The 14,030-nt window shown below is 49.0% G+C and overlaps 1 protein-coding gene across 1 annotated transcript in view; it reads left to right on the forward strand.

Annotated features, from left to right (window-relative positions):
* The window catches only part of UNC13A (unc-13 homolog A), an 86,110-nt gene that overhangs the window by 51,734 nt on the left and 20,346 nt on the right, over positions 1–14,030 (forward strand). The window contains exons 26-35 of the mRNA XM_021669181.2: positions 2,180–2,313; positions 5,424–5,509; positions 5,705–5,831; positions 7,363–7,459; positions 7,960–8,103; positions 9,560–9,643; positions 10,866–10,943; positions 11,213–11,301; positions 11,750–11,902; positions 13,794–13,917. Coding sequence (XP_021524856.2) covers positions 2,180–2,313; positions 5,424–5,509; positions 5,705–5,831; positions 7,363–7,459; positions 7,960–8,103; positions 9,560–9,643; positions 10,866–10,943; positions 11,213–11,301; positions 11,750–11,902; positions 13,794–13,917 — 1,116 coding nt within the window. The remainder of the gene's footprint in view (positions 1–2,179; positions 2,314–5,423; positions 5,510–5,704; positions 5,832–7,362; positions 7,460–7,959; positions 8,104–9,559; positions 9,644–10,865; positions 10,944–11,212; positions 11,302–11,749; positions 11,903–13,793; positions 13,918–14,030) is intronic.

Raw genomic sequence — 14,030 nt, forward strand, 5'->3', positions numbered from 1 at the left:
CTCAGCCTCCTGAGTAGCCGGGATTACAGGTCCCCGCCACCACACCCTGCTAATTTTTTGTATTTTTAGTAAAGATGGGGTTTCACCATGTTGGCCAGGCTGGTCTCGAACTCCTGACCTCAGGTGATCCACCCATCTCAGCCTCCCAAAGTGCTGGGATTATAGGCATGAGCCACTGCGCCCAGCCTGGCATAAAAATTTATGTCTGGCATACAGTCACTGTTCAATCAATGTTGAGTTGAATTGAATTTATTTATTTATTTTGAGACGGGGTCTCACTCTGTTGCCCTGGCTGGAGTGTGGTGATGCGATCATGGCTCACTGCAGGCTCGACCTCCCAGGCTCAAGCGATCCTCCCACCTCAGCCTCCCACGTAGCTGGGACTATAGGCACACGCCACCACGCCCGGCTAATTTTTGTATTTTTGTAGAGAAGGCATCCCAGTATGTTGCCCAGGCTGGTCTCGAACTCCTGGCTTAAGTGATCCTCCCACCTCAGCCTCCCAAAGTGCTAGGATTACAGGCAGGCACCACCACCTATAAGGAGCCTATGACCTATTATGAGGGAAAGATGTACAAACTGGAAATATACAAACAGGGATGATTAGTATTGAGATGGCAGGATCTCGGGAGGCTGTGGGAGCTGGAGGCAGCCCTTATCCCAGATTCTGATAGGATATAACACACAAGCTGTGTTCAGTTCAGTTTGACTTCATTCTGCTCCTTAACATTCAGTTGACTAGCCTTGGAATCAGTCTCACTCTCATTTGAATTGAGTTGACGTGAACTGGATTAAATTAGATTGTTTAGTTCAACTACAAGGAGTTTAGTTCTGTTTATTTCTATTTAGTTGACTTAAGTTAAAATTGTTCTTAGCTGGGTGTGGTGCTGCATACCTGTAATCCCAGCTACTCGGGAGGCTGAGGCAGGAGAATTGCATGAACCCGGGAGGCGGAGGTTTCGGTGAGCCGAGATCACACTACTGCACTCCAGCCTGGGCAATGAGAGTGAAACTCCATCTCAAAAAAAAAAAAATGTTCTTGACAAATTAGTGAGCCAGGCTGGGCTCAGTGGCTCACACCTGTAATCGCAGCACTTTGGGAGGCCGAGGCAGGAGGATTCCTTGAGGCCAGGAGCTCGAGACCAGTTTGGGCAATGTAGCAAGACCCCATCTCTGCAGAATATATAAAAATTAGCCAGGTGTAGTGGCGCATGCCTGTAGTCCTGGCTGCTTCAGAGGCTGAGGTAGGAGGATCACTTGAGCTCAGGAGTTCCAGTCTGTAGTAAGCCATGATTACACCACTGCACTCCAGGCTGAGTGACGGAGTGAGACCCTGTCTCTTAAAAGAAAAAAAAAAGTGAGCGGAACTAAGTTGATTGATTGCACTGAGTGTTACTGAGTGCAAATTCATTCATTTCCATTTAGTTCATTTACATTCAAGTCAAGTTGTTCTCAACTGGGTTAAATTGTTTTGAGTTCGGGTGAACTGCGTTGTTGGATTAGAAGCAATTGATGTCAGTTGAGTTGGGCTAAATTGGGCTAATTTCAGCTGATGACGCTCATTCCCATTGATTAGCAAACGTTGGGTTGAATTGGCCTGGGTATGTTTAGGCTGCGCTTAGATAGGTAGGATCGGATTGGGTTGACTTGGTGTAGAGCTGAGTTCAAGTCGATTTATTTCCATTGTTTTGATTTGGGTTAATGTTGGTCTTGGACAAGTTGATTAGGTTCAATCCAATGGAGTTCATTTGAGTTTAATTCAATCCAGTTAGGTTGAATTTCACTCCATTCAGTATAATTGGCCCAAGTTCAATTCCGTTGATTCAACACCGAGGAGAACTGACTTCCGTTAAGCTAAGTGGGCTTAATTTGCATTCATTTCCGTTCCATTTGGTTTAGTGGAGCTGGGTTTGTTCAACAGAATTTGGTTTCATTTATTTCCATTCAGTTTTAGAGTGGAGTCTAAAAATCTTAAGCTTCATCAAGCTGCATTGATTGACACGAGCTGTGTTTGGAGCAGTTTATGAGTTTAGTTACTTTCTCTGTAGACTTCTTACCTGAACCATACACATGGTAATGGGAGCCGTTCCTCAACAACCTCTTGTTCCTGGGTAATAAACTGACCGAGGCGCCAACCTCTGCCCCCCCCCATAACCGAGGCCTCCACTGCCCATTTCAGGCCAAGAAGGGGGAAGTTCCCCCAGAGGAACAGGGTCCGAGCATCAAGAACCTCGACTTCTGGTCCAAGCTGATTACCCTCATAGTGTCCATCATTGAGGAAGACAAGAATTCCTACACTCCCTGCCTCAACCAGTGAGTCGTGTCTCTGTGTAGTCAATTATCTGGGTGTCGTCGTGTGTGTGTATACAACTTAGTGTCTTGTGTGTCAAGGTGATCAGGTCTAATGATACAAATGTACGTAAATGTACCTGGAGGTAATGAGGGGTCTGATCGTGCCTGTGCGACATTCAAATATGGGTACAATTTGCAAACATAAACATAAAATTGTGTGTATGTTCACAGTCGCTGGTATAATCAGACATGTATTTCGTATGCATTCATTCGCGTGAATAACTGTATACAATTTTGTGTGTAGGATAATTAGCAATAGTGTTGCTCAAGTATTACTGTGCGTGTATTGTACATTTAAATTACATTGTACTTACACGTACGGAGGTAAGTAGTTTTGTATATTGTTGTGGTCAATGGGTTTTATTATGTGTATACAGAATAGTGAACATACTTCAACATACAATATTGCACAATATACAATCTTGTGTAGTTGTGTGTGGATATGTACACAGTTTCCATTTGAGGACTTGTACATCTGTAGAATTTTCATTTGTGTTAGCTGAATGAGCTATTCTGTTCTATTTCTCTGCCAGATGAGTGCTAGAGAGGGCTCTAACTTTGGGACATTAACATATCTTGGTCAGTTGGGGAATTAAGATCAGGGATTTGGATGGATTGAAGGGTGGGCGGATGAATGGATGAATTAATAAACAGATGGACAGGTAGATTTGTAGAAGGTTGAGTGTGTGGATAAATGAACGGATGGGCCAGGCGTGGTGGCTCACGCTTGTAATCCCAGCACTTTGGGAGGCCGAGGCGGGAGGAACACCTGAATTCAGGAGTTCAAGACCAGCCTGGCCAATATAGCAAAACCCCATCTGTACTAAAAATACAAAAAATTAGCTGGGTTTGGTGGTCGCACCCATACTCCCAGCTGCTTGGGAGACTGAGACTCAAGAATCACTTGAACCCGGGATGTGGAGGTTGCAGTGAGCTGAGATCGCACCACTGTACTCTAGACTGGATAACAGAATCAGACCCTGTCTCAAAAAAAAAAAAAAGATGAATGGATGGACAGTTTGATGGGTAAATGGATGAATGGATAGCTGGATAAGTGAGTAAATAAATGGATAGAGGGATGGGTGGATGGATGAATAGATATGGATGGATAGTTGGATGAGTGGGTGCATTAATGGATACATACATAGGTGGATGATGGAAGGATGGATGGATGAACAGATAGCTGGGTATCTGGATGGATGGATGGTTGGATGAATGGGTGGAGGGATAGATGGATGAACTGATAGATGGATGGTCGAGTGGATGGATGAACGAGCGAATGAATGGATGGAGGGGTGGATGGATGAATAGATAGATGGATAGGTGAATGGATGTGTGCATAGTTGCATAGTAAAGGAATGAATGGATAGATGTAGGGAACCAGCCCCCACATCACCCATGGGTACCCCAAGTTCAGTGGCAACAAAGGATTGAGAAAATGACAGATTAAGAGTGAAAGTGGGACCAGGGGACCATCACTTATTCCTGGAGGCAGTGAAAGCCCCGAGCTCTGATCTCTCACACTATTTATTGGCTACAATCACTTTGATCTATAGGGTAGGGGTGGAGTGATGGTGGGGAGAGGGTGACGTGATGGTGGAGTGAATCAGTGAGCCGGAACTGAATCAGTGAGCCAGAACTAGTGTGTCATTCTAAAGTTTGATAACAGTGGCAGTTTGGGAGTTTCACAAAACAAGAACATGTGGTTATCCTTAGCCTATTATCTATGTGCAGCTGGTGGAACACGGGCCTTACAAAGAGCCTACAAGTCTGGCTACATCATAGTGCTACAGAGGGGTTTTACGTCCTTGAGCACAATATTTATGGTAACAGAGCCTAGGTCACCCTGCACCAGAACATGAGGCATGGAGAGGCCTTCCTCCCCAGAGGCCTCCTGCGGCCTTCCACAGTTTATTGTTCCTGATTTCTTTTATAAGTACAACCAATTTATGTAGGCACACTGTAAGCCCTTCCTTCATTGCTGCTTCTCCCAACGATAGAGGGATGGATGGATGGGTAGACGGATAAATAGACAGATGGGTAAGTGGATGGATGGATGGATAGTTGCATGAGTTGGTGAATGAATGGATGAAGGGATGGTTGGATGGATGGATAAATGGACAGATGGGTAAGTGGATGGATGGATGGATAGTTCCATGAGTTGGTGAATGAATGGACGAAGGGATGGTTGGATGAATGGATAAATGGATAGATGGGTAAGTGGTTGGATGGGTGGATAGTTGCATGAGTGGGTGAATGAATGGATGAACGGATGGTTGGATGGATGGATAAATGGATAGATGGGTAAGTGGTTGGATGGGTGGATAGTTGCATGAGTGGGTGAATGAATGGATGAACGGATGGTTGGATGGATGGATAAATAGAGAGATGGGTAAGTGGGTGGATGGATGGATAGTTGCATGAGTGGGTGAATGAATGGATGAAGGGATGGTTGGATGGATGGTTAAATAGATGGGTAAGTGGGTGGATGGATGGATAGTTGCATGAGTTGGTGAATGAATGGATGAAGGGATGGTTGGATGGATGGATAAATGGATAGATGGGTAAGTGGGTGGATGGATGGATAGTTGCATGAGTGGGTGAATGAATGGATGAAGGGATGGTTGGATGGATGGATAAATAGACGGGTAAGTGGGTGGATGGATGGATAGTTGCATGAGTGGGTGAATGAATGGATGAAGGGATGGTTGGATGGATGGATAAATAGACAGACGGGTAAGTGGGTGGATGGATGGATAGTTAGTTGCATGAGTGGGTGAATGAATGGATGGAAGGATGGATGGATGAATAGATAAATGAGTTGGTGAATGTATGGGTGGATAGTTTGTGAATGGATGAATGAATGAATGGAAGGACAGATGGATGAGTGGGTGGAGGCTCAAGGAGAAGCGAAGCCTTAGTGCAGAGTCAGCCAGCAGTGGCTATGAGGCAACCTGAACCTGAATCCCTCTACCCTATCCTACACTCCTCTGTAGGGCAGGGAAGGACAAAGCGGCCCATACCATCTGTCTTCTGCCTGCCAAAGTTTTATATTTCCATGCCTTTGCCAGGTTTCCCCAGGAGCTGAATGTGGGTAAAATCAGCGCTGAAGTGATGTGGAATCTGTTTGCCCAAGACATGAAGTATGCCATGGAGGGTGAGTTTCCCACCCCAGTGTTCCCCAGCCTGGCCACAGAGGTGGCTGCACCGCTGTGTCCCCCGCCAAGGCTGTGAGTGCCCTGTACCCTTATGCCTGAGTTGGACATCAGTGACGGCCAGAGTGGGCAGCCTCTCTGCCGAGACACAGGATGGCAGACCTTCCAGCTGTGCCACCCTCTTTGTCCCTGGCCAGAGCATGACAAACATCGTCTATGCAAGAGTGCCGACTACATGAACCTCCACTTCAAGGTGAAATGGCTCTACAATGAGTATGTGACGGAACTTCCCGCCTTCAAGGACCGTGTGCCTGAGTACCCTGCGTAAGTCCCCTGCCCCAAGCCCAGCCCAAGCCAGAACCGTAGCACTGACAGCTAGAAGGAAACCCAGAGGGGAGGGCTGACCTACTCATGTTACCTGGGCATCGGGGGCACAGGTTGGGCTCAAACCCAGTGTTCTCTAGGCTCAGCCATTGAGCAGTTGACTCCTATAGCCCAGAAAATTCCTAGTCATAACAGCAATAGGAACCATGCGACTTTCTCATTTTATCCTTTGACAATTCTATGAGTTAAGGTGGGATCATTTTAATTCCTATTTTGCGGAGGAGAAATTGGAGAGTTAAAGATGCCAAATGGCCAGGCACAGTGGCACATGCCTGTAGTCCTGGCAATTTGGGAGGCTGAGGCAGGAAGCTTGCTTGAGCCCAGGAGTTCAAGACCTGCCTGGACAAGGTAGTGAGACCCCATCTCTAAAATGAGTGAATGGGTCAGGCACAGTGGCTTGTGCCTGTAATCCCAGGATTTTGGGAGGCCAACGCAGGAGATCATCTGAGGTCAGGAGTTCGAAACCAGCCCAGCCAACAAGGCAAACCCTCAGCTCTACAAAAATACAAAAATTGGCCGGGTACAATGGCTCACACCTGTAATCCCAGCACTTAGGGAGGCTGAGGTGGGTGGATCACCGGAGGTCAGGAGTTTGAGACCACCCTGGCCAACATCATGAAACCCCATCTCCACTAAAAATACAAAAATTAGCCAGGTGTGGTGGCATGTGTCTGTAATCCCAGCTTTGCGGGAAGCTGAGGCAGGAGAATCACTTGAACCTGAGAGGCAGAGGTTGCAGTGAGCTGAGATCATACCACTTCACTCCAGCCTGGGCAACAGAGCAAGACCCTGTCTCAAAAAAAAGAAAAAAAAGAAAAAAGAAAAGAAAGAAAGAAAAGAAAAGAGAGAAAGAAAGAAAAACAAGAGCTTGGCTGGGTTCAGTGGCTCACACCTGTAATCGTAGCACTTTGGGAGGCCGAAGCAGGAGGATGACCTGAGGTCAGGAGTTCGAGACCAGCCAGGCCAACATGGTGAAACCCCAACTCTACTAAAGAATATGAAAATTAGTTGGGCGTGGTGGCACATGCCTGTAATCCCAGCTACTTGGAGGCTGAGGCAGGAGAATCGCTTGAACCCAGGAGGCTGAGGTTGCAGTGAGCAGAGATTGCACCACTGCACTCCAGCCTGGACTGAGGTATGAAAGAGTGAGACTCTGTCTCAATAATAAAGTAAAATAAAACAAAACAAGAGCTCAGAGAAAAAACCCACTTGTCACGGGCAGTGTATCTGAACTAGGATTCCCACAGGTCCGGGCCCTGCTGTAAAAGGGGTCGCTCAATCTATTTCATGAGCGAGGTAACTGAGGCTCAGTGCAGGAGGTGGGCGGAGGGGCAGCCACTCGAGGCTGCAGGGAGAGCTCCAGGAAGAGTAGGAGCCACTGTAGCACCACTAGCAGTGGGTCAGAGCCAGGCAGCGCAGAGGTGGAGGAAGCCAAGAGGTGGCAGAGCCCCACCCCGGCTCTTCATTCCAGATGGTTTGAACCCTTCGTCATCCAGTGGCTGGACGAGAATGAGGAGGTGTCCCGGGATTTCCTGCATGGCGCCCTGGAGCGAGACAAGAAGGATGGGGTAAGAAGGCCAACCCACACCCAAGTTCCTAATCTTCCCGTTGGGGTACAGTTTTGGGGGACATTCGCCCTTGGGATGAGGCCAGTCTCTGATAGGTATCCGCCATCTTTGTCTCGCTCACGGTTTTTAAAATCTTTTGTTTATTCATCAACTACAAAATGTGAGTTCCAGGCCGGGTGTGGTGGCTCACGCCTGTAATCCCAGCACTTTGGGAGGCTGAGGTGGGTGGATCACCTGAGGTTGGGAGTTCGAAACCAGCCTGACCAACATGGTGAAACCCCATCTTTAAAAAAAATTTTTTTTTTAAATGTGAGTTCCATCAAGCCAGATGTCTCCATACACCCCATGGCTTCCGCATCCACCTCTAGTCAACCTCGCCCTCTGCCATCTCACCCCGGGGAAGGTGGTCTCTGGCTCTGCCCGTGGAGAGTGGGAGAGTCGGGCTCTGGGGCTTCTCTGGCGCTGATCTCCTCCTTCTCCCGGCTGCCTTTCCCCTGCAGTTCCAGCAGACCTCGGAGCATGCTCTATTCTCCTGTTCCGTGGTGGACGTCTTCTCCCAACTCAACCAGAGCTTTGAAATCATCAAGAAACTCGAGTGCCCCGACCCCCAGATTGTGGGGCACTACATGAGACGCTTTGCCAAGGTGTGGGAAAGTGGGCAGGGTTGGGGCTGGGGTCAGGACTGGGGGATTGAGGTCAGAGTTGGAGATAGGTTACGGTTGGGGTTGGTGGTGTCATTGACGTTGGGATTGACGTTGGGTTGAGGTTGAGATGAGGTTGGAGCTGAGGTTTGGCTGGAGGTCGGGGTTGGGGCTGGTGTTTAAATTGAGATTGGAGTTGAGGTGTAGGCTCAGGTTGAAGTTGAGGTGTGGTTTGAGATCAGGTTGAGATGGGTGGATGGGTGGGTGGATGGTGGATAGATATAGGTGGGTAAATATTTAGATGGATAAATAATTATTGTTTTGAGACAGAGTCTTGCACTATTGCCTGGGCTGGAGTGCAGTGGCGCAATCTTGGCTCACTGCAACCTCCGCCTCCCAGGTTCAAGTGATTCTCCTTGCCTCAGCCTCCCAAGAAGCTGGGATTACAGGTGCACACCACCAGGCCTGGCTAATTTTTTTGTATTTTTAGTGGAGACAGAGTTTCACCATGTTGGCCAGGCTGGTCTCGAACTCCTGACCTTGTGATCCACCCGCGTTGGCCTCCCAAAGTGCTGGGATTACAGGTGTGAGCCACCGCTCCCGCCTGAATAAATGTTTTGAAGCTTTCAGGGTGTGAACTGAGGACTTGAGGTCATTGGTGCAGTTGGCAACGCTGTTTGGTTGGAGTTTGAGGCTGGGTTGGGTCTTGATTTGGGATCGAGGTTGGAGTGAGTGCTGAGATTGATACAGAATTTGAGTGAGTCTTGGGGTGAGTTTGAGGGTTGGGATTATTGGGGTTGAGGTTTGATTGATTGGCATTAGGCTGTGTTGACCTTGGGGATTGCAGGTAGGAACTGGCTTTTGATTTAAGATCAGGTCATGCCTGTAGTTGAGGCTGGGTTAATATGATGCTTGGTTGCTCTGAAAAACAGCTGGGTCAGCCAGGCTCAGTGGCTCACACCTGTAATCCCAGCACTTTGGGAGGCCGAGGCGGGCAGATCACAAGGTCAGGAGTTCGAGACCATTCTGACCAACATGGCGAAACCCCAATACAAAAATTAGCTGGGCATGGTGGCATTTGCCTGTAGTCCCAGCTACTCAGGAGGCTGAGGCAGGAGGACTGCTTGAACGCGGGAGGCAGAGGTTGCGGTGAGCCGAGATTGCACCATTGCACTCCAGCCTGGGCCACAGAGCAAGACTCTGTCTCAAAAAAAGAAAAGAAAAGAAAAAAGAAGAAGAGCTGGGTCTACATAAAATGGTTGTCTTCATTGAGTGGCACCTGCTCTAGGTCTTGGTGGTCATCTTGGGTGGAGAATCTGCCTAGCGCAAGGGTCCATCTTAGGTGCTAATAGGTTTGGGCTCATCACCGATCTCACTAGTGGCTCTTGATGGCACTTGGTGACTGGAGCCTGCCTTGGTCCCAGCCTCTCCTCTCACCCACACTCTGTGTCTTCCCCAGACCATCAGTAATGTGCTCCTCCAGTACGCAGACATCATCTCCAAGGACTTTGCTTCCTACTGCTCCAAGGAGAAGGAGAAAGTGGTGACCTGCGGGGGCCCCTGACCTATCCCCTCCTCAGCCCCATTCAGCATCCCCAGGGCTCCCTTCTTCCCAGGGCCCTGACACCTGGGGCTGTGTGTGTCCTTGTGTGTGTGGTTAGAGGTGCTTGTGTGTGTGGTTAGAGGTGCTTGTTTGAATGTGTGTGATCAGAGTGTATCTAGTTGCCTGTGCCTGAGTGTATGGGATCCGAGTGCATGTGACTGACTGTGTATTGTCTGTGTTCACTGTTACACTGTGTGTGAGTCTGTGCACATCTGAGTGTGCTGGCTTCGTTAACTGGGTGTAGCATGAATGTGTGTGTGAGTCTGACTGTGCACATCTGAGTGTCCATGTCTGATTACGTTTCGTCTGGCTGTGTTAACTGGGTATAATGTGAGCTACGTGTGTCTGTGTGTGTGTGTTTGTACATATCTGAGTGTGGGTGTCCAGCCATGTTCCATCTGTCTGTGTTAATTGGGTAAAGCATGAGTGTATGTATGTGTATGTGTGTTCAACTGTGCACGTCTCAGTTTGTCTCATATTTTATCTAGCTGTGTTAACCGGTTGTAGTGTGAGTGTGTGTATGCTTATGTGCGTGTCCAACTGTGCATGTCTGGGTGTGTGCGACCATGTTTTGTCTGGCTGAGTTAACTGCATATAGTGTGAGAGTATAAGTGTGTGTGAGTGTGTGTGCGCATCTGGCTGTGCACGTCTGGTGGGTGTGTCTCACCAGGTTTTGTCTGGCTGTGTTGACTGTGCATGGTGTGAGTGTGTGTCTGTGGCTGTGTCTGACTGTGCCTGTCTGGATTTGTGTGTCTTTGGGGTATCTTGTGTGTATATCTGGGTGTGAGGGCACCCACCTTAGTGTGTCACTGTTGGCTGTTGCAAATGAAGCCTTTGGGATGTGAACTGGAAAACTTTGGGCCCCTGCAGGAAACTGTGCTACCCCCAGAGTTCCCAGCCCCTCTGATGGACCTACCAGGCCTGGGGTTGGGAGATTACCTGAGTCCTCCTTGTCCCCACCAATCCCCAGAGATGCCCCCTCCCGACAACACACCCAGAAACCTGAGCCCAAATGCTGCCTTCCATCTGCAGGTGACCCTGCGGAACCCCAGCTTCCTCCAAACCCAGACCCTGAAGCCATCCCCAGGTCCCTGGTGGTGGGTAGGGGAGGCTCTGGGGAGAGGTCCTGAGGCCTGACTCCCCTTCCTGTTCCCCTCCACAGCCCTGCATCCTCATGAACAACACGCAGCAGCTACGAGTTCAGCTGGAGAAGATGTTCGAGGCCATGGGAGGGAAGGAGGTGAGGCAGGGCCCAGGCAGGGCTGGAGAAGGGATGGGGGCACCCCCACCACTGTGTGTGTTCCTGCAGGCCCCCGAGCTCATATGCCGCCAAGCCTGGGGATAAATTCCAGCTCAACCATGCTCTTAAATCCAGGCGTGCCGTGCAACTCTCTGTGCCTCAGTTTCCCCCCAGCCCCTTGGGATCCCTTTCCCTGGGTCAGATGAGAAAATGCCCAGTACGTGTGGATGCTTACTGGACCTGGCCTGATGTCCCTTCTCTCTCCTTAGTTGGATGCCGAAGCCAGTGACATCTTGAAGGAGCTTCAGGTGAAACTCAATAATGTCTTGGACGAGCTCAGCCGGGTGTTTGCTACCAGGTGGGAGCATCTCCAGGGCTGGGGGCAGTGGGGAGGGAACAGCCCCCAGCCCTCTGAGCCTGGGGCGTCTGGAGGCTCAGCTGATGTAGAAATGAAGATTGTAGGCTGAGAGTTAGACAAGGCTGAGTTCAAATCTTGGCTTTACTGCTTACTAGCTGTGACTAGTGACTCCCTTGGGGGAATCACTTAACCTCTCTGAGCCTTATATATTTTTTTATTCCTCTGTAAATTGGGGGTGATGACAATAATAGTACCCGAGTAGGGTTTTGAGAATGAAATGAACAACAGGAGAATGTCTTATCCCTTTGCCTAGTTCTGCCATTATGATTCTTCATTCTCGCTTGATTATGTGCTGTGATGCCGATATGACCTTAACAACCACAGATCAGCATTTGTGTCTTCATCCAGCCCTTCCTTTGGTCTGAGCCTTTCCCTTCTGTGTCCCCAGCTTCCAGCCGCACATTGAAGAGTGTGTCAAACAGATGGGTGACATCCTTAGCCAGGTTAAGGGCACAGGCAATGTGCCAGCCAGTGCCTGCAGTAGCGTGGCCCAGGACGCTGACAATGTGTTACAGCCCATCATGGACCTGCTGGACAGCAAGTGAGCCGGGCCAGGTGGACTGGGCTGGCCAGGAAGGGGCTGGGGCAGGGCCAGAGAGACCCAGGAACTGGTCTGGAGAGAGTGTGCAGGGAATGTTTGCTGGGTGGTCATTGGATAGCTGGATGGGTGAATAGATGGTGGCATGAAGGGGACGGAAAGTTGGGTGGGTGAATGATTGGAAGGATTCGTGGGTAAATATTTGTGTGGATGAATGGGTGGTGGATGGATAGGTGACATGAGGGATGCGTAGGTGGGTGGATGCATGGATTAAAAGGTAAGTGTTTAGAAGGCTAGATGGAAGATAGATGTTTTAAAAAGATGGATGAGTGGATAGTTGAGTAAATATTTGGATGGGTGAATAAATGTTTTGATGCGTAGCTGGATGGATGTCTGGCTGGCTGGCTGGCTGGATGGATGGATGGATGGTTGGCTGGCTGGCTGGATGGATGGTTGGATGGATGGATAGATAAATGGATGGATAGGTGAATAAATGTTTGGATGAATAATAAATGTTTTGATGGATAAATGGATGGACAGATGGATGGATGGATGAATAAATGGATGGGTGGATGAGTGGATGGATGGATGGGTGGATGGATGGATAGGTGGATAAATATTTGGATGAATGAATAAATGTTTTGACACACAGATGGCTGGCTGGATGGATGCATGCATGGATGGGTGGATGGATGCATGGATGGATGGATGGATGGATGGATAGGTGGATAAATATTTGGATGAATGAATAAATGTTTTGATGCACAGATGGCTGGATGGATGGATGCATGCATGGATGGGTGGATGGATGGATGGATGGGTAGATGGATAGGTGGATAAATATTTGGATGAATGAATAAATGTTTTGATGCATAGATGGATGGATGGATGCATGGATGGATGCACGGATGGATGGATGGATAGGTTGATAGATATTTGGATCATTGAATAAATGTTTTGATGCAAAAATGGATGGACAGATGGCTGGCTGGGTGAATAAATGAATGGGTGGATGGGTGGGCAGACGGGTAGGTGGATGGATGGTGCATAGATATAGGTGGATAAATATTTGGTTGGATAAATAAATGTTGTGATGCATAAATGAATGGACAGATGGGTGGGTGGGTGGATGAGTGGGTCAATGGATGGATGGATGAATAGGTGGGAAATACTTGGATGGATGAATAAATGTTTTGATGCATAGATGCATGGACAGATGGATGAATGAACTAGTGGATGGATAAATAAATGGACCAGTGGGTAGATGGATAGAAGGATACATAGAAGGATGGATGGATGAACAGATGGATGGATGGATGGATGGATAGATAGAGAATTAAAGACCACTGGAGGAGGGTTAGATTGGTGGGTACTGGGTCAATTGGTGGATGGATCGTGGTGGACTGCCTCTCTCCGTCAACCCCTATACATCCAACCACAATTTCTTTGCTGTTTTCCCTTTCAAGTCTGCCCTCCTCTGACCATTCCCCTCCTCTTTCTCCTGGGCTTGGCCTTATCCCTTAGAGTCCCTGATCTCCATCCTCCCTGTTTCAGTTCATCCCCCACAGTGTTCTTTCAAAAGTGAAAGGCTGGCTGTGTCTCCCTCTTGAATGCTCCATGGCTCCCCATTACCCTTATCCTCATGATAAGGCCCAAGCCTTCCTCCCAGACACTGATGCCCCTTCCCATCTGGTCCCTGCTGGCCAGTCCAACCACCACTCACTCTTCTCTTCATGCATCAGATATCACAGCCCCATTAGACCACTCAGGGGTCCCTGTACAGGCTGTGTGCCCTCTTTCACATCTGTGGAATGCCTTGCCCACCTGTTAAGGGAAGGGGCTCTGTGGGTTGGGACCAGCTGGGCCCCCTCTCAGACCTGCCCCTCCCCCCCAGCCTGACCCTCTTTGCCAAAATCTGTGAGAAGACGGTGCTGAAGCGAGTGCTGAAGGAGCTGTGGAAGCTGGTTATGAACACCATGGAGAAAACCATCGTCCTGCCACCTCTCACCGACCAGACGGTGAGGCCTGCAGGGGGCCCATGGGGACACTTGGGTCACCTCCCTGGTGGGAGCCCAGAAAACTTGGTGCCTAGAGAGGCTGGGGGGTGTGAACAAAGGCATCCAGGCTCGGA

This window comes from Aotus nancymaae, unplaced genomic scaffold (genome assembly GCF_030222135.1).
Source record: "Aotus nancymaae isolate 86718 unplaced genomic scaffold, 86718_ANA_hifiasm-v0.15.2.pri h1tg000028l, whole genome shotgun sequence".
NCBI lineage: Eukaryota > Metazoa > Chordata > Mammalia > Primates > Aotidae > Aotus > Aotus nancymaae.